This window comes from Alexandromys fortis, unplaced genomic scaffold (genome assembly GCF_014885135.2).
Source record: "Alexandromys fortis isolate MF-2015 unplaced genomic scaffold, M_Fortis_MF-2015_v1.1 scaffold_99, whole genome shotgun sequence".
Classification (NCBI taxonomy): Eukaryota; Metazoa; Chordata; class Mammalia; order Rodentia; family Cricetidae; genus Alexandromys; species Alexandromys fortis.
In genome coordinates this window covers 4,913,603-4,933,003 of record NW_026067982.1, presented here as the reverse complement: position 1 = coordinate 4,933,003, position 19,401 = coordinate 4,913,603, and the positions used below count along the sequence as shown (strand labels likewise).

The window sequence follows — 19,401 nt, the reverse complement described above, 5'->3', positions numbered from 1 at the left end:
CCCGGAAGAATAAAACTTGTTGAAGCTGAGTGATGCATGTTCTAGGTATCAGTCTATATTGTTATTTGTTATGCCCAGGTCATGGAGTTCCCTCAAAACCAACAAGGAGACCGAGCCCTGTATGTAAAAACAAAGAGCCTTTATTCTTACACAAGTTTGCAAACTCGGACTCTCCGTGTGTCCATCCTATTGAAGGGGTCGGAGAGCCTTGAGCTCAGTTAGGGTTGGGGTTTTATAGTAGTAAAGTGGGGTGTGGGGGGAATTTCTAAAATTCAGGACCCCAGATTGGATGACATTTGCCTAGGGGTGTCCTGGTGAAAGGGGATGGGTGTGTGCTGGGCTAAGGGACATCAGATGATCCTATGGTTGGAATGTTAGGTATTTCCCCTGTATGGTCTGTACCTGGGTGGTGCCCTGTCGTGACTGGGCCTTACAGTATCATCATTTCTCTCCTCCTTCTCCTCCTCTTGTTTTTTTCTTCTTTTTCTTTTTGAGACAGGGTCTTTCTGTCTGGTACTCACTACGAACTGCAGACTGGCCTCAAATTCACAGAGATCCCCCTGCCCCTGTCTCTCAAGTGCTGGAATTAAAAAGTGGGCAACCATGCTTGCCTCCATTCTAAATTTTTAAATTGAGAAATTTAACAATAAGCAAAAGAGAAAATGATGACTTTTTAAGTGTTGATTAGAGATCTATGTAGGGAGCCAGGAGGTGGTGGCACACGCCTCAGCACTCAGGAGGCCTACAAGAGCTAGTTCCAGGACAGGCACCAAAGCTACAGAAAAAGCCTGTCTTGAAAAAACGTAAATCAATCAATCAATCTGTGTATAGCCACAGGTCTCCGAAGGCAGCTGGTCCTGGGCAGGGAGACACACGGGAGCAGGCAGAACTGCTGGGAGACAAATTGCCTAGCATACTATTAAGCATCTTCTGCTTGGTGTGTGAAGACGTTGTGGAAGTAGGCTGAGCTGTGCGGGGCACCCAACCGAGTCGAGAAGTCTGGATAGGGGACCAGCAGTCACGCTGGCTGCCCTGTTGCTTTTCTTGTGGCTGTTGAGCCCTCCTCTTGTCCCCAGCTGTCCACCCATCCCCAGCAGCAGGTAAGGATGGTCAGAAGGGGAGAGGCTGAAGCAAGGGTAGTTTCGGAAACTGAACAGATAGCAGCAGATCCAAGGGATACACCAGTGGGACACACCACGGACGGTGTGTGACCAAACCGGCTCCAACAACCGCTATCTCCTGGCCAGCAAATCTCTACTTGCCCGGCACTTCTCGTGAAGGTCTCGCAGGCGCCTCTCGTCCCTTTCTCTATTGATTCCTTTGCTTTTCATTTCTCCTTCTGTGCCACTACCGCTACCTTTCCTGTGAACGAACATCTTCCGCAGCCTGGACTTCCAACACTCATTTTCAAAACATCGCTCTCGTAGTGTGCTTCCTTTGTGGATGGATACACTGCGTTCCCGATCCGCTGCATCTGCTAGGGCTTCAAGTTCTTTGAGGACGACAAAGTCTGAGCACAAAAGGACCTCTTGTAACCACACACACACACACACACACACACACACACACACACACACACACACTGCCATGATAAATAAACGAAATCAAAGAATTCATTCATTAGCAAAATTTTAAAGAAAATTACGTAAGGAAAAAAAAAATCCCACTTTGTTTCCGCCCGGTTTCGAACCGGGGACCTTTCGCGTGTTAGGCGAATGTGATAACCACTACACTACGGAAACCTGCGCCCAGGGCTTCTCTACTACTCTAAATGGAGGAATTGTGACATCCTTGCTTGCTTCCACTTTTCCCGGTGTGTTTTGCCTCCTACGGGTGTGTGTGTGTGTGTGTGTGTGTGTGTGTGTAAGGACAGAAGAGTAACAACAAACCAGTCTGTCAACAGACAAGGTTAATGTGACTTCGACTTCAGTAGATCACCTACTCCGTTTGTGCTTTTTATTCCAAGGAAGAAAGCAGGATGATTTAAATGCCTTTGTAATCTGGGCCTATTGATAGTAACAACCCAGACGGGAGGAAACGGAGAGGAGGACTCTAAATGTCAAAAGAGAAATAGTTTTATACGTGTGTTTTCAGGAAAAATTATTAAATTATTAAATAAAGACAAAATTGAAATTAGGGAACATCAACTTTTTTTAAGCTAATCTTATGCAAAGCTGAAAATGTTATTAAAATTTAAAGCTTCACTTAAGGACTTTTTAAATAAAAATAGATCTCATCAAACCCTATGTAGAGTTGAGACGCATTTAGCGTGCTAAATGTTAAATATGGATCTGTGTTGTGCAAATTTGAGAATGGTGTATATTGCTTAATATTTTATAATGATCTGATCCAAACTGACTCCCGCATACCCGAGGAGGCAGGATTTGTAATGCAGGGTCTCCTGGGGGTCCTGCGCCTCAGAATCCCCTCTCCATCAGAAAGGAGTCGCTGGGCTAGTCCGAGTCTCTGGTTGAGGTGAACAACAGCCAACAGAGGAACAATCCAGGTATGCTTTTCCTTCTCTTACCAGATGACAAACAGGGTTTATCTCTCTCTACTTTGCTCCCTCTGCATCCAGCGGGAGTTTTCCTCTTTTCTTCCTGTGCTAATTCATTCTTTTTTAGCTGAGAGCCATGTCCCTGGAGGGCCACCTCTGGGCTCACAGCACGACCCACACCCTCACTGTGTGTCTCAGACAACAGCAACGGCCAAGGTCCCAAGACTCAGACTCGTCCTTTAAGATCGCTCACAGCCTCTGAGCCCATCCGAGCCTGAGCTCATTGACTCTGTGCCCCTGCCCCATTTTCAGTTTCTAGAGGGCAATGCATTGGATTTGTAGGGAGGGCAAGCAAGGAGAAACTTGTTCACTTCCGTGTCTCTTTAATGCAAAAGCCATGATTCTTTAGGAGAGTGTTCCAGTACTAGTCACCCTAGAAGTCTGCAAAAGACCCTGCAAGTGTTTGCGCAAGAAGTGCAGAATCTCCAAGGTGACCTCACTCTGACTCCTAGATTAGTGCTTGCCATTGTTGGAGAACTCGCTGGGAAGCTAAAGTCCGTGTCCCTCATCGATAACTTTAGAGAAGTCAGGTGAATGGTTGGCTGATGTTTTTTTTAAAAAAAAAAAAAATCATAATAATCATTATTAGTTTCATTTGCCAGTGAACAATGGTTTAGTTCTGCTGTTGTGCAGCTTGAAGGTCTTTTAGTTTGCGTATTTTAATAAAAAGGCTTTTGTAGCAGGGAATGGTAATGCACACCTGTAATCCAGGTGCTTAGGAGGTAGAGGCAGGAGGATCTGGAGTTCAAAGTCATCTTTAGCTAAATAGCCAATTTGAGGGCAGCCTGAGCTACTTAGACTTTGACTCAAAACATAAAACAAAACAAGGCATTTGTATGTTCCCGAACAATAGGATGTCAAGAAGTATCTACACGTTGTAATCCTCTCTACAAAAAAAAAAAAGGGTGGTGGTAAAAATCTATCTAATCATTGGGTGAGTCTTTCGGGGAGTCGGGGAAGGGGGTTCAATCCGAGGTACGGTCTCCAGCGTCAAGCGCCCATCGCCATGCCTTGGAAAAATGACAAAATCAAGGACTTCCTGCTCACGCCAAATCTGTCAAGATCAAGAACAAGAATAATGTGAAGTTCAAGGTTCGCTGCAGCAGGTACCTTTATACCCTGGTCATCACAGACAAGGAGAAAGCTGAGAAGTTGAAACAGTCCCTGCCCCCTGGCTTGGCAGTAAAGAAGTTGAAATGAAGCAGACCTCTGTGTTTGACTATTAAAAACTCTCTCTAAAAAAAAAAAAATCTGCCTTTAATCCCAGCACTCGGGAGGCAGAGGCAGGCGGATCTTTGGGAGTTTGAGGCCAGCCTGGTCTACAAGAGCTAGTTCCAGGACAGGCACCAAAGCTACAGAGAAATCCTGTCTCGAAAAACCAAAAAAAAAAAAAAAAGTCTAATCATTGTTTTAAAAGATTGAAGACTATTCCAGAAACAACAGAGAGGGGCGATCACCATAGGGTGGGTGGGAGCAGAACAGAGAAAGGAAAGATGTTTGTTTAAGGATGCCTTCTGCAGTGTGTTGTTCTTTAGAACACGTCCTTCCAAAAACCGGCAACCTGGATGCTGGGGAAGCCGAAATCAAAGGCAAATAAAAAAAATCTTCCCCGCTGGGCGATGGTGGCGCATGCCTTTAATCCCAGCACTGGGGAGGCAGAGGCAGGCGGATCTCTGTGAGTTCAAGACCAGCCTGATCTACAAGAGCAAGTTCCAGGACAGGCTCCAAAGCCACAGAGAAACCCTGTCTCGAAAAAACAAAACAAAAACAAAACAAAAAAAAAATCATCCCCAGCCCCATTATAAGTGACAACATAACCACACAGGAAGCAAAGAGGAACTTCAGCTATTTACAACAGTGATTACTGTGTGGACTTTTCCTGGGGAGTGGAACAAACATCTGTTCGCCCCAGATAAGGCATCAATGGCAGAACAAAGTAACAATCGCACCCTTGTCTAGCTTGGTGAACCAATGAGTTTAATTAGGGTTGCTTTCAGGGACATGGGAGGGATTAATAGGAGCATAGGCAGCTTGCTAGTGGCTATATTACTAAAGAGAACATTTTCTTTGGAAACCATTAACTGCTGCCATATCCTTAGGGGCTGGCAGGGTCTCCTAAACCCTTTCCCAGCAATTGTCAACTGCCTATGTGTCCCCATACTGACTATTTTAGCCCTTCTCTGAACCAGAGGGAAAGTTGGGTTTCATGAGCCCTCCCTTATAATGGAGTTGTTAATGGGTCCAATTCCATGCCACCAAGCATTCAAGAGGTCAATGATCACATATCTTGTGTATATACACATACATACATATACACACATGTGTTTCTTTTGCAGTACTAGCTATTGAGCTTGGGGGTCTCATACTTAGTGTCAAGCATGCTGCTACTGAGCTTTAAAACATCTTTTGCTTTCCAGGACAGGCTCCAAAGCTACAAAGAAACCCTGTCTTGAAAAACCAAAAACCAAACCAAAACAAAAAAGACATCTCTCACTCAATTGCTCAGGCAGGCCCTAAATTTGCCATTTTTTGCCTCTGTCTCCCAAGTAGTTCCCAGTCTACCTGGCTGGGAAATTTTCAGTTGTTGGGGTGTGGGGTGGCACTCTGATACTTCTCCAAAACTCCGCAGCGGCTTATTTCGATCCATGTATCTCATGGTAAGACATAGTCACACTGACTCTCCAGGAACATGTGTGCTACTAACTCTGCCTGTTTTACAAGTTCTGAGTAATTCTTGCTCTGGTCACCCTATAGGGAGGGTTATACACCCACTCTCGGGTCCCCAGCTGCACCTTTGATGTGCTTCTGAAATGGAAGGTGATGCTGTCCTTTGTCTATTAAGTTTAATAAACTAACTTGATGTCATCATTAGACTGTAGCGCTTGGTGTGTTTGTCGGGAAGACGAGGGCAGCTGAGAAGTAGGACTGGGATTGTATTGACAAGACTAAGGAACAGTTGGTGTATATCACTTGACATTAATAAAGAGGTCCCTGGAGTTGAAGATGCTTGTGCCAGGGCTTTTCATAACAAAGGACAACTTTATATTGTCGTATGTGCGGTGGCAAAGTGGGCAAGGAAACATCTCAGCATAGACAGACTCTTAATTAAACAAAGAAAAATCACCTAGAGTTGCGGTTCTCATTACACAAAGCACCTTTCCTGGAAATGCATGTCCGAATCCTAACTAGGATTTGCAAGCTTACTTAGGCCTGCCTGATTCTAGGGTTTCAGCCTACCTTCAGTAGCCACATCATCACTATCGACGCAGCGGGTCCTGACACCTGGGTGTCTCCTAATTCCTGCTGAAGGAAGACTGATTATGGCCCGCCTCCAGGAATTTGCCAAATGGTACCCATTTCTCACTCATTTGACGGGCTTTCCAATTTAGTGGTCTATCTTTGTAACAGTTCAGACAACAGGGCACCGTTTTGCTTTGGTCACAAAAGTTCCTCAAATCACTGCTCTAAAAAGAAGTTCACCCCGTATAAAGACTGGAGTACACAACCTCGATAGTGGAGCTTTGTCAATTTAAATTATATGTGTCTCATAAACATGTCATATGCATCCGAGGCACCGCTATTCTTAGCGGGATAATGGCTTCATAAATATTTCGGAGATAATGTGCATCGAATTTAAAGACTCAATTCCTATTTTTTTCTAGGGCCATTTTTTTTTTTTTTTTTTTAACATGATACGATAATTTGTGGAAGAAGAAAACCATCGTAAAACTGTTTCCGCCCGGTTTCGAACCGGGGACCTTTCGCGTGTGAGGCGAACGTGATAACCACTACACTACGGAAACGAAGCTGCCAGGACATTCACTAGCAAGCTACTGAAGCTATGATTCCACAGGCTTACGTTCACTTCCCAGAATTAGAAGGTCCGTGATTTTGGCATGTTCAGCTGGAGCTGCTCCGAGTCATGATTCCCAACTAAATTTCCGCTCAGAGGATATAATGCACCAGTTATTTCTAACAAGCTGACAAAACAAGCAAAAAGGACAGCAGGAAGCTCTGGGAACCACAGGGCTATCGTTATTAACATAAGCCAGGGCAAGATTCTCTCACAAAAACAAAACAAAACAAATTCAACAACACAATCCGAGACTTTCCTTCCCCTTAGGCGGGAATTCAACAAAAACAAATCTCAAAAGCATTTGGGTTGCAAAACATGAAGGTATACACCGCCAGTATAACGTATTAAAATTTGAATGAATACATAGTAGTGAGGAAATCTTATTATTTTTTAATAATTTATTTTTATTTTATGTGCAGTGATGTTTTGCCTGCGTATATGTCTGTGTGAGGGTGTTGGGTCCCCTGGAACTGGAGTTACAGACAGCTGCGAGCGGCCATGTGTGTGCTGGGAATTGAATCCTGGTCCTCTAGAAGAAGAGTCAGTGCTCTTAACCACTGAGCCATCTCCCCAGTCCCGGAAATTATTTTTAAGAGAACATATGGACTTGTTTCAAAACTCGAAGGTTATAGAAAGAACTACATGTTCAGGAAAGGGTCTTTCCTGCTCGGTCATCCTTCCTAGAGAAATTCTACTGTCTTCTACAGACGAGGATATGGTAGAAGCTGGCTAACCCTTATCTTCCCAGGCTCTGGAAAACATTCTGATCGCTTTGCATCCTCACAAAACCCTGTGAGGCAACAACTATGATTTACTTTAAATAAACAGACACAGACGTACGAAGTACCAAATACACTTAAAACATTTTCTGCCCTCCTAGACGGTATACTCCAGACTGTTCAGCACTCTGCGCATTTTAAACAGAACACATTCCGAAGATTCCTTTCCACATAGCTGAACAGTGTTCCATTTAATATGCACGTAGATATTAATAATAAATGATGGGACAGTGGCCAGTTGACAGGCTTTTTGGTTAGCCTGCTTCGGTCGGTTGGTGGTTGCTTTCTGCGACAGGGTCTCAGTTTGTAGTCCAGGTTAGACAAGCCTGTGACTTGCCGCAATCCTCCTGCCTCTTCCCCTCCCAAGTGGCGGACTTCTCGGAGTGCTGGCAAGGTCGCAGTTTCTAAAATGGGCATGGAAATGCCCAGTCCAGCTGGAGGGTGGCGCCTCCCTAACGCCAGTCTCCTCTACTTCGCCAGACTCCGCCCAGGATCCCACTCGGAGGGACCTCAAAACAGCACTAGGTCTACAGGGGCCGGAAGTAGTTGACGCTGAGCGGGCCCGCCCCTCCGCTTCCGGCGCTGGCTTTGGGAGTCCCTTCTGCAGTCGTCCGTGCCTGGTCGGTAGGATGGCGCTAGGCCGCTGCGGTTGTAGCACGGAGAGCAGGGTGCTGCTCCACGTCCTCGCTGCCCTTCGCCATCTGTCCCCGCTGGCGGGACATGGGGGCTTCTTTCGCTTTGTACGCGTTCCCCGCGGCCAGTCATCACAGAGATGCGGGCCTCCGCCGTCCTAGCCCTCCAGTCCTGTGCCCTCGTCTCGGCTAGAGCGTCTCCTCCTCGTTTCCGGTTGCCCCTGAGTCCGGGGCGGGGTGCGGGAGAAGTGGGCGTGTGTAGCACAACCTCGGAGGGAACGCGTGAGTCTAGGTCGTGTGGAGACGCCGGAAGCGTCGGGAGGGAGGCCGGAAGCTGGGGGGCGGGGCCAGGAAGTGAGGAGGGGCGGGGGGGTTATGAGGAGGCCCGGGGAGCGTTGGGGCAGATTTGCACTCAGGTCCACCTGAGGTACTTGTCGGTGGCGCTCACCTCTGTCCCCCCCCCCCTCTCCTCTCGGAGACACGACTGTGGTGTAGGGGTAGGGGCGTGTGTGTGGTGGGGTGGGCAGGTCGGGAGGACATTCTTTCGGCCTCGCCGCAGGCAAGCTGTGGAGAAGCAGGACTTGGGGTGGGGACGGGTGTCCCGGGCTCCTGAGGAGGAAGACCCCCGAAACCCCCCTCAGCCCCCCCACCGCACTTCTACCCTGGCTGACTGGACACTAAGATGGCTGCCTTTGCCATGACACCCAACCCTGTGCAGACCCTTCAGGAGGAGGCGGTGTGCGCCATCTGCCTCGACTACTTCACGGACCCCGTGTCCATCGGCTGCGGGCACAACTTCTGCCGCGTGTGTGTAACCCAGTTGTGGGGCGGGGAGGACGAGGAGGACAGGGATGAGCTGGATCGGGAGGAGGAGGAGGAGGAGGTCGGAGAGGAGGAAGAAGTGGAGGCTGTGGGAGCAGGCGGGGGCTGGGACACCCCCATGCGGGATGAAGATTATGAGGGTGACATGGAGGAGGAGGCCGAGGAGGAAGAGGAGGGAGTGTTCTGGAGTAGTGGCATAGACGGGTCCAACTGGGACAACATGGACTACGTGTGGGAGGAGGAGGAGGAGGAGGAAGATCTGGACTATTACTTGGGAGATGTGGAGGACCTGAGGGGGGAAGATGAGGACGAGGAGGAGGAAGTGCTGGAGGAAGACGAGGAAGAAGAGCTAGACCCCATCACCCAACTGCCGCCACCTCCAGCCCCTCGGAGGTGCTTCACTTGTCCCCAGTGTCGAAAAAGTTTTCCTCGGCGGAGCTTCCGCCCCAACCTGCAGTTGGCCAACATGGTCCAGGTGATTCGCCAGATGCATCCATCCCCTGGGCGCGGGAGTCGTGTGAACGAGCAAGGTATCTGCCCGAGACACCAAGATGCCCTGAAGCTCTTCTGCGAGGTGGACGAAGAAGCCATCTGTGTGGTGTGCCGAGAATCCAGGAGCCACAAACAGCACAGCGTGGTGCCACTGGAGGAGGTGGTGCAGGAGTACAAGGTGGGTGCAGCGGGCTAGGGTCGAGTGAGGGTAGGAAGTGGGGAAAGGGAACGGGAGTTCTCCTAACAGGACCTCGTGGGTTGGAGGGAGTCACCCAGTCCAAGCGCTGACTTCCTAGGTGGATACATGAGAAGGATCCTGTAGCTTCCTCAGTGTCTTCAGGATAGGGTGCAGGTTACAAGGGGTCTTACTTCCTTTGTTGGTTGGCTCTGCACCCAGTCTCATGTATTAACCAAGAAAGAGAGACTTTTAGAGCAAAAAATTGTTGCTCAAGTTTCAGAGTGTCTTTGAGCTTTTAACTACCACAGGAATGTGAGTTAATATTTATAGGGCACTTTACATATAGTCAGTACTGCGCTGGCCACTTTTTCTGGGTTATCATTCATAATTCAAAGTCACCCTGGGAGTTTGATGTTTGACATTCTCGTTTTATTGATTGGGAAACAGGTTTAAATTCTGAACATGGATGTTTATGTACAGCTTTAGTGATAGACTTGAATATGAACAGACTCCCCTTGGGCATCTTGGTAACACTACTTGGATATTTTACTTTTTTTTTTTTTTTTTTTTTGGTTTTTCGAGACAGGGTTTCTCTGTGGTTTTGGAGCCTGTCCTGGAACTAGCTCTTGTAGACCAGGCTGGTCTCGAACTCACAGAGATCCGCCTGCCTCTGCCTCCCAAATGCTGGGATTAAAGGCATGCGCCACCACCTCCCGGCTCTGTTTGACTTTTCTGACTTGACTGTTCTTGGCTAATTCTTGTTTGGTTAGCTGTCTTGTTTTTTATTTCCCTAATTCTTTGGACATATGAATGGGGCATTTGTCTAAGAAGCAGTCAGTGGAAATAGAACTACCTCCCTATTGGAAGCCATGGAGCTAGAAGGAGGGGGTAGCATCTGCATGGCTGCCCAGAGCTTGCTTTGTGACTTGTGTTTCTATGCCTCCTGATTCAGTCAGTAGCTTCATTTGGGTGATCATCATCCTCGACTGGAGAGTCTAAGGCTTCACAGGTGATTGTCAGTTACTAAGGAGGTTTCAAAAGTACAGTAGGCCTAACTGCAAGTTCTGAATCAGAGTATCTGGAGAAAATTCAACCCAAGATGGGCTTGGTGGTGCCTTTTACCCCAACACTTGGACGTGGAGTCGGGAGATCAGTTCAAGGTCATCCCTGACTACTTTGTGAGGTTGAGGCCAGCCTGACTTACAGGTGTTCCGAGTTACTGGACACCCTTGTTTGTTTGTTTGGATGTTTTCTAGATAGGGTTTCTCTGTGTACACAGTCCAGGCTGTCCTGGCTGTCACTTTGAGGACCAGGCTGGCCTCAAACTGATAGACATCCGCCTGTCTCCCGCCTCCTAAGTGCTGGGATTAAAAGTATACACCATCACCCAGTTTGTTTTTCAAGATGGGTTTCTCTGTGTAGCTTGGAAGCCTGTCCTGGAACTCCTCCTGTAAAACCAGGCTGGCCTTGAACTCACAGAAGTTTACCCCGCCTCTCCCAAGTGCTGGTATTAAAGGTGTGAGCCACCACCGTCTGGCTTGTTTGTTTGTTTGTTTGTTTTTTAATTATTTGGTTTGGGGGGGGTATGGTCTCTATATCCCTTGCTGTCCTGGAACTCACTCTGTAGACTAGGCTGGTCTCGAACTCACTGAGCTGCCTGTGTGCAGGCAAGCCACCAATCCTGGCTCTTTTGTGTGTGAGTGTAAGCACATGCAAAGGTCTCAGGACAATTTTGGGAATTGGTTTCTACCTCCACATTGTGGGTAGAATGGATTGAACACATCAGGTTTAGCCACAAGCCTTTACTGGCTAAACCATCTTGCCTGCTCAGAGAGCTTTTTCAAAAAAAAAGAAAAGGGCCAGGTATGATGGCACACACCTTTAATCCTAGCATTCTGGAGGCTGAAGCTCTCTGATCTCTGAAGAGTTTGGGGCCAGCCTGATCTACTCAGCAAGTACTGTGTCAGCCATACTCCATAGTGAGACCCTATTTCAAACAAACAAACAAAAAAACCCTCTAATATTGTATTTGAATTCATGCTTGCAATTTATTTGTCAATTTATACAAATACTAAAGGGTAAACTAAAACTTTGTAAATTCTGAATTGATGGAGTAGAAATGACTGATTCTACTGTGTAGAAAATGCAATAATATCAAAGGGCATAATTTTGTGTATTTTAATGGAATGACTGATTTATTACTCCTGTGGTACTTCCTACACCCAGTTGTGTAACAATTGCCTTTTGTACTCAGGGTCAGTTATCTTTAAGTTCATGGGTCATTATCAGGATGTCACTGGCAGCTTACCACCATAGTTAGTAAGTGCTGGATGTTTACTGATCTTTTGCCCAAACTTTGCTAAGTTTGCTATCTGTGAGGTTGACATTATTCCCATTTTAAACTGAGGAAACTGGAAGCATGATTTGCCTTAAATCACCTAGATGCAGTTTTGGTTCTGGTAGAGCTAGGCTCAAGGTCTATTCCTGTACTTCCCCCTAATGAGAAGGAGGGAGCAAGTCATCATGAGAAGACATAAAAGAAGGGAAAAGAGCAAAAGGCACAGTTTATCATATCCATCCTGGTTGGAAAAGGAAAAAGACATGGCTATAAATCCTTGGAATGGAAAGCCCATGTATCTGATTGGTGTTAGAATTGTAACTAAAAGAAGAAGGGCTTTTGTTTTTCATGTGATAGCAATAGAATGGAAAACAAGGCAGACTGAACATAGAAACTAAGCAAAATGACAATCCCCGCACTAGGGAGTTAGAAGTAGGAGGGTCAGAAGTTCAAGGTCACCCTCAAATGTATAAGTTAAGTTCCAGACTAACTTGGGCAGACCCTGCCTCAGGAGAGAAAAGTGAGGGTGAAGGACCCTGTAATGCCTGGAAAACACATGTGTAAAATTGCTTATGCTCTGGGGCGTGGTTCTCAGCCCGTGAGTCATGATACTTTAGGGGAGCAAACCATCCTTTCACAGGGGTCCTATATCAGGTATCCTGCATGTCAGATATTTACATTATGATTCATACCAGTAGCAAAATTACAATTTAAAGTAGCAGTGAAAATAATTCTATGGTTGTGGTCACCAAAGCATGAGGAGAACTGTATTAAAGGGTCGCAGCATTAGGAAAATTTAGAAGCACTGTTCTAGGTAGTTTAGATGTTTTTTTTTCCCCTGGGTTTTGAGACAGGGTTTCTCTGTGTTCCTGGCTGCCTTGGAACTCGCTTTGTAGACCAGGCTGGCTTTGAACTCAACGAAGATCTGGCTGCCTCTGCCTCCCAAGTGCTGGGATTAAAGGCATGTGTCACCGCTGCCTGGCTAGTATAGACTCTTTTTAAGTTTCATAGGTAGAGTCAGTCATGTTCAGGAAGCTGGGTTGTAAAGGTAGAATACCTTGGACTAAGTGGAGCATGGCAATCCCAGGTCAAGGATTGAACGAAGTCACAACTTTTGAGGGGGTGGACAGGAGGAAATGATCATAGAAATATAGGGTTTATATTTTGAAAGTGGCAGAGAACCACTTTAAGCCTGATCTATATATCAAATTCCAGGACAGCCAAGGCTACACAGAGAAACACTATGTTGAAAATCAAAAACAAACTATTAGCATAGGCACAAAACTCTCCAGAACTTAGATTTGTCGACGTTGAAGATGACTTATCAAGTGGGAAAGACCAAAAGCAGGAATATTCCTGTGGATGGATTTCATGTGGTGAGGAGCTTAAGCCATGTGTATGTCATCTGTAGAGAACAGAGTTCTGTAGCCTCTCAAGAAGGCACACACAGGCTTCTGCATCATGAATGCATGGGTCATGTGGGAGAAGGTGTGGAAGGAAGGGCTTATTTGACAACAGTGGAAATATCAGGCATTGAGTCTCCACTGTAGGGAGGCTTGGAAAGAGGCTCTGCAGGTGCTTCTCATCATCCCCCTGACTAATGTTCCTTTCCTGATCCTTCAGGCCAAGCTACAAGGTCATGTGGAACCACTTCGGAAGCACCTCGAGGCTGTGCAGAAGATGAAGGCCAAGGAGGAGAGGCGGATGTCAGAGCTGAAGGTGGGTGATGTCTGTGAATGGGCTGACTGATTCTGTTGTCACGGTAAGGAAGATGAGATTGGAAACTATCACATATAATGACTAGATCCCTGAAGAAAGAATAGCCAGGGCCTGGGAGGTGGATAGGAAGCATGTTCCTTTTTTGTTTGTAAAATGCAGTCAAAACTGAGGCCTGGCTAGTTGAGACTGGTTGTCTGGTCTAAAGCTACGGAGTACACCCAGCCCTTGACTCCAGATAACACAGAAAGCAAGTGAGCAAATATAGTAAATGTTGCCAGAAGAGTACCAAGTCCCAGGATACACACACATGGCAGGCAGAGCTGCCCTGAACCTTAAGTTAAGGGGTGCAGATACCTCCTGTCTTCCTTCCCAGTGTTCTCAGTCCTTTCACATTTGCTCACCCCTCTTCAGGAGTCTCACTCCCTCATTTCCTGTCTTCAGAAGGCTAGCAGGTTTGGCTGGAATAGACTGGTACTGTCGCCAAGCTAAGCTTCAGCCATCAAATGAGGATATCCTTTCCCTCTTAACCAAGTCCAGACGTTGCCAGGTCTACAACCTGTAGTAGTGCTACCTGCGCGTTAGGGACTCATTTCTGTGAAATGCCAATCACAATGTGCTATAAGCAGAATCTGAGTTGGGAAATGGGGAATCATCCTGCCTCTGTCCAGCTGCCCAAGCTAATATGTTTAGGGTCGTCTGAGTTAGTTATACAGAATGTATGCTGGGCTCTGTGTCTTTGATAATCTTTATTTAGAGTAATTAATGGAAAAAGTGGTTATCATTCAGAATGGTCTAGCCCAGGCAAATGGCTTAGGACTAGGCAGTTGGCTGTTGTTATAAACTGCTAAATATAGTTTGTATTCTATGTTATGTACTTCTTCAAGTTCAAATTGGGCATAGAAAAAATGACATCAGTACTTAACATATACAGACTACTTTTTGTTGTTGTTCGAACCAGAGTTTCTCTGTGTAGCTGTGGCTGTCCTGGAACTCACTCTGTAGACCAGGCTGGCCTTAAACTCAGAGGTCTGCCTGCCTCTGCCTCCCAAGTGCTGGGTTTAAAAAGGGTGTACCACTATGCATGTCTATACAGACCTTTTTTAAATAAAGTCTTTATTCCTGTGGGACTTGGGGAGCAGAGGCAGGCGGATCATTTGTGAGTTTGAGGCCAGCCTAGTCTACACAGTGAGACCTTGTCTCAATTCCTCCACCACCCAAAAGAGAATAAAAATGTTTATTGGTCCTCATGATTCAGGGTGGGGGCGGCTAACGGAATTGTATGGACTTTTGGAATCCCAAAGCCCACCCTCTGTGACACACCTTCAACGGGGCCACAGCTCTTAAAGTCTACTCCAGTGACACATCTCCTTCAACTTCCCATCCTCCAAACATTCTACCAACTGGGGACCAAGTATAGACCAAGTGTTCAAATATATGAGCCTATGGGGGTCATTCTCATTCAAGCTACCACAAGTACAATATATCTATTTGGTAGTATTTACATTGTATTGGGTATTACGAGATACTTAAAGTATATGGGAGTATATACAGTATATGATATACCATTTTATATAGGGGATTTGCATATCTGCTGATTTCAGTCTCTTGGAACCAAGCCCACCTAATTATCTAGGAACAACTGTCCCACTGTTGGCCCCTAAGTGTATAGTTTTTTTTATTTGCACCTTTACAGAAGAGTTTGTAAAGGATTTGAGTGACTATTCTCCTATGGCAACTGTGGCTACTAAGGACTTAATTTTGTAATATCTTTCTTTTGTGTTTTGAGACAGGATTTTTTTTTACATTATAGCTCAAGCTGGCCTCAAATGTGAGTAATTTGTTTCAGCCTCAAGAGTATTTAGTATTATAGGCATGAACCCTCATGTCCAGCTTCAAGTCTTGTTTGCTGAATTCTCTTATTTGCTAATTTCAAAAAATTATTACCAAGAATCTACATGTGGTTGGCACTCTGCCAGCCTCTGGTAGCATTGTGGCAAACAAAGGCATGCACAGGTCCTATCTGTGAGAACAAACGGAGAATTTTAAAGATAATACAAACTGGAGGGGAGATTTTAATTTTGAGGCCAGCCTGGGCTGCAAAGCAGGACTCTGTCTCAAAACCAGAACAACTTCACTGGCAAAATGACTCAGGGGCTTGCTCACATGGTGGGAGGAGAGAATTAACTCTTATAAGTTATCCTCTGACCTCCACACATGTTCCCCCAGTCCATCTCCATTATAACAGCACCTCCAATACATATACTATGGAGAGATACAGAGATATGGAGTTGGTGCTACGAGTTCTGGAGAGGAGAGAAGCTCCTTTGGAACATGTAAACAAGCTTCCATCTGTAAAGTAAATTAGGCAGGGCAGAGAGAGATAAGCATTCCAGAAAGCAGTTGGTGAATTTGGACCATTATGCCAGTTTAGGCTATCACAGTGGTACAATAAGACTGAGATGGCTTGTTTAGACAAAAGGGGGAGATAATGGGGGAACCGTTTAAGCCAATCTTCTTTAAGAGGTGATTCTTAGTAAGGCGTGGCTTCGCTGAGCCCCAGGGTAAAATGTGTACACCTCCAGGCGCATGCTCTCTGTACTTTTTCCCCCGTGGGACATTTCTGTGCTTAGATTTCTTGTTTCCTGTTTCGTGAGTTTTCCCCTTATAATAAATAAAATATAATTGTTTTATCCTTAAAAAAAAAAAGGACTGAGATGGGGTAAGGAAACATCTCTTTCCATTCCTAGGACTTGGAGTTAGGGATCATGAGACTGAAAGTCAAAGTCATCAGATAGAAAACTGCAGGTTTCCCTTTCTATGTGTTCAGTGGTGGCTTCCATTCCCTTTGCATCTCTCCAGTTTTTAATTTTTAAAATTTATTTTAGTGTATGTGTGTTTTGCCTGCATCTATGCATATGTATCCTTGTGCATGACTGGTGACCACCGAGGTCAAAAGAGAATACTGAATCTCCTAGAACTGGCTACAGATGGTTGTGATGGCTACATATGGCTTCCATATGGGTGCTGGGAATCAAACAGAGGTCCTCTGGAAGAGCAGGCAGGCAGTGCTCTTAACCTCTGAACTATGTCTCCATGCCTGCCTTTGTGTCTTTCCAGAGCCAGATGAAATCAGAATTGGCAGCTGTGGCCTCAGAGTTTGGGCGCCTAACACGGTTTCTGGCTGAAGAGCAGGCAGGACTAGAGCGGCGCCTCCGAGAGATGCATGAAGCTCAGCTGGGACGTGCAGGAGCAGCAGCCCACCGCCTTGAAGAGCAGGCTGCCCAGCTTAGCCGCCTGCTAGCTGAAGCCCAAGAACGGAGCCAGCAGGGGGGCCTGCGGCTGCTGCAAGTGAGTATGCACTGTCCTCCCCCTGCCCTGCTCCACACTCGCCAGCTCCCTTTTTGTCCTTTTAGGCAGTGCTCACCAACCACTGCCCAGAACTGTCTGTTCCTCATTGGGAAAACCCTAAGTCTTTTCATCTGAAGATGAGACTTTTTTTGAGGCTGGTGACAGTATCGATTGTGATATATGTTCCAGTCATTCCCGAAGAAGGCAGATTCAGTTGTTAGAGATAGGGGCTTAAGAGCTGACAGAGTGATAGTTTGAAAAAGGTGCAGGGGTCAGACTGTGAAAGTGACTGGGGCTTACGGCAGGATGAGATGTGCTAGGTCTGGGGGTACTAGGGTGGTTGAGGAGCACTCAAGTTTATTGTGATCCTGGAAAGTGTTGCTTTCTCCCTTCCTGTCCAAGTTCAGACCTTTCTCTAGTTGGAGACTGGGAGAGAGCAGTGAACTTGTGCAGCTGACACTTTCTTTCTCTTTCATTCCCAGGACATCAAGGAGACTTTCAATAGGTGTGTTCCCACTCTACCCTTTGTACCCACTTGTGTTTGGCTCCCCATTCCCGCCTCTCTTGAGACTTCCTTTCTTCCTTCCCTTTCTTTTTCCTTCCTTTCCTCCCTCCTTCTTTCCCAGGAGTTAAGTTTCTCCTTCTCAGACCCTGTACTTCTTCCCCCTTAGCTTTTGTTCTTTATTCTGGGAATATCATGTTCCCACCCCCTACCTGGTCCCCTCCTCCAGGTGTGAAGAGATACAGTTGCAGCCCCCAGAGATTTGGTCCCCTGACCCATGCCAACCCCATAGCCACGACTTCCTGACAGACGCCATTGTGAGGAAAATGAGCCGGATGTTTTGTCAGGCTGCAAGAGGTAGGGAGTTCAATAACCTTCCTTTTTACAGACCTGAGAGTTGAGGTCCTGAGGGAAGTTTAGGGAGCTGGGATGGAGTAGAACACTGGTGGCCCAGCTATTTTGGAAGGCTGACAGGTAGTAGGAGAATTAGGGTGAAGGCCTCCAGGATGGGGTTGGAGGGGAGGACAGAGGTGGAAAGGATGGCATTGGTGACACATCTGTGAGGATAAGGTGTTTTAGTTCTGCTGTATTTGTCTTTGCTTTTTCCAAGTTGACTTGACGCTGGACCCTGACACAGCTCACCCAGCCCTTATGTTGTCCCCTGATCGTCGTGGGGTCCGCCTGGCAGAACGTCGGCAGGAGGTTCCCGAACATTCCAAGCGCTTCTCAACTGACTGCTGTGTACTAGGGGCCCAGGGCTTCCGCTCTGGCAGGCACTACTGGGAGGTAGAGGTGGGTGGGCGGCGAGGCTGGGCAGTGGGTGCTGCCCGTGAATCAACCCATCATAAAGAAAAAGTGAGCTCTGGGGGGTCATCTGTTAGTAGTGGGGATCCCAGCTCCTCACGCCACCACCATCGCCGCCGCCGGCTCCACCTGCCTCAGCAGCTTCTGCTCCAGCGGGAAGTATGGTGTGTGGGCACCCACGGCAAACGATACCAGGCACAGAGCTCAACAGAGCAGACACTGCTGAGCCCATGTGAGAAACCACTGCGCTTTGGCGTGTATCTGGACTATTAGGCTGGGCGCCTGGGATTCTACAATGCAGATACCTTAGCCCACGTGCATACCTTCTCAGCTGCCTTCCTTGGCGAGCGTGTCTTCCCTTTCTTCCGGGTGCTTTCTAAGGGCACCCGCATCAAGCTCTGCCCTTGATCAGCCTGCCACCCGCAGGGGCCCCTCCAGTTACTGGAGGGGCGGGTGGTGGTGGATGTTTGCCCACTCACTATGTTTGTGAGCTCAGGCTCCTCCCAGTTTGTTACTGAGTTGCTTCCTGTTCCCCCTTGAACCAGGCTGCTTATCGCTCTAGGAGCCTAAACAACTTCCTAGACTCCCTCCCTCCAACTCAGTCTTACCTACTTTATCTGACAAGTCTGCATGGGTCCCTGATAATGAGAACAGCTGCCTGATCTTCCCTCCCTGTCTGCCTAGCTCAGTCCAGCTCTGGGTCCCAGTTTGAGTAGGGGAATGAGCAGAGATACTTCATTCCTTAACTTCCCTCTTCCACATCTACTCTTCAACTCTTGTCATTTCTGAGGCTGGAGGGTTTGGGCAGGACCCATCCATTCTAATTCCACGGCTTGGTGTAAGCAAGCTCCAGCTAAGGGATTGGGAAGCTTTTGCGGGGAGACAGGCTGGATAAAAGGGTAGAGCTGCATATAAAGTCTACTTTTTCTTGGGGAAGTAGGAACTCTTAAGCTTTCCACCCCCAATTTCTACCTCCATAGACTGGCCAGAATTTAGCTTCAGTGAGATCTGGAATGGTCAACTTGACACTACACACAAATATCACCCAATAAATTATTTTCTCTCAGTCTCAGTTCTTATTTAGGAGCCATGCTCCCCACACCTACCCTCTAGGTCTTCACTGCCAGGATACTTCCCTCACTGAGCATCAGTTTCTGGCCTTTACCTTTTAGTTCCACTCGGTAAGCCCTGTTGGGGAGCTTGGGACAGGGGTCTGGATCCTTGGGAGAGCCTTGGGCATAATCTATTTTTCTAGTAGCCCTTGCCTTGTCACTTAACAGCTTTTGTCCTCTGCTTTGGCTGAGGTCAAGTCATGTTCTTGGGGGAAAAGGTGGGTCATGTTGCAGAAAATAAAGTCCTTATTTGCTGCTGTTG

The 19,401-nt window shown here is 46.9% G+C and overlaps 1 protein-coding gene, 2 non-coding genes and 1 pseudogene across 3 annotated transcripts; 2 read left to right on the top strand and 2 right to left on the bottom strand.

Moving 5' to 3' along the window:
• Positions 1 to 1,669: 1,669 nt before the first annotated feature.
• Positions 1,670 to 1,742, bottom strand: Trnav-aac (transfer RNA valine (anticodon AAC)). The gene has a single exon. It is a non-coding gene; the product is annotated as a tRNA-Val (tRNA).
• Positions 1,743 to 3,563: 1,821 nt separating this feature from the next.
• LOC126511488 (60S ribosomal protein L38-like) lies at positions 3,564 to 3,757 on the top strand (annotated as a pseudogene).
• A 2,530-nt stretch (positions 3,758 to 6,287) lies between these two features.
• On the bottom strand, positions 6,288 to 6,360 carry Trnav-cac (transfer RNA valine (anticodon CAC)). Its single transcript has one exon. It is a non-coding gene; the product is annotated as a tRNA-Val (tRNA).
• Positions 6,361 to 6,922: 562 nt separating this feature from the next.
• Positions 6,923 to 19,395, top strand: Trim41 (tripartite motif containing 41). The gene is made up of 6 exons (XM_050158601.1): positions 6,923 to 9,316; positions 13,278 to 13,373; positions 16,491 to 16,721; positions 17,204 to 17,226; positions 17,453 to 17,580; positions 17,834 to 19,395. The coding sequence occupies exons 1-6, from the start codon at positions 8,507 to 8,509 to the stop codon at positions 18,298 to 18,300; spliced, it is 1,755 nt and encodes a 584-aa protein (XP_050014558.1). The 5' UTR covers positions 6,923 to 8,506; the 3' UTR covers positions 18,301 to 19,395.
• Positions 19,396 to 19,401: the final 6 nt, after the last annotated feature.

Bases quoted from the DNA above. Each gene is read 5' to 3' on its own strand.
- Trim41 (XM_050158601.1), top strand. From the start codon at position 8,507: ATGGCTGCCTTTGCCATGACACCCAACCCTGTGCAGACCCTTCAGGAG. The intron at 9,317-13,277 runs GTGGGTGCAGCG...CTGATCCTTCAG, and splicing joins AGGTGGTGCAGGAGTACAAG to GCCAAGCTACAAGGTCATGT. The intron at 17,581-17,833 runs GTAGGGAGTTCA...GCTTTTTCCAAG, and splicing joins GTTTTGTCAGGCTGCAAGAG to TTGACTTGACGCTGGACCCT.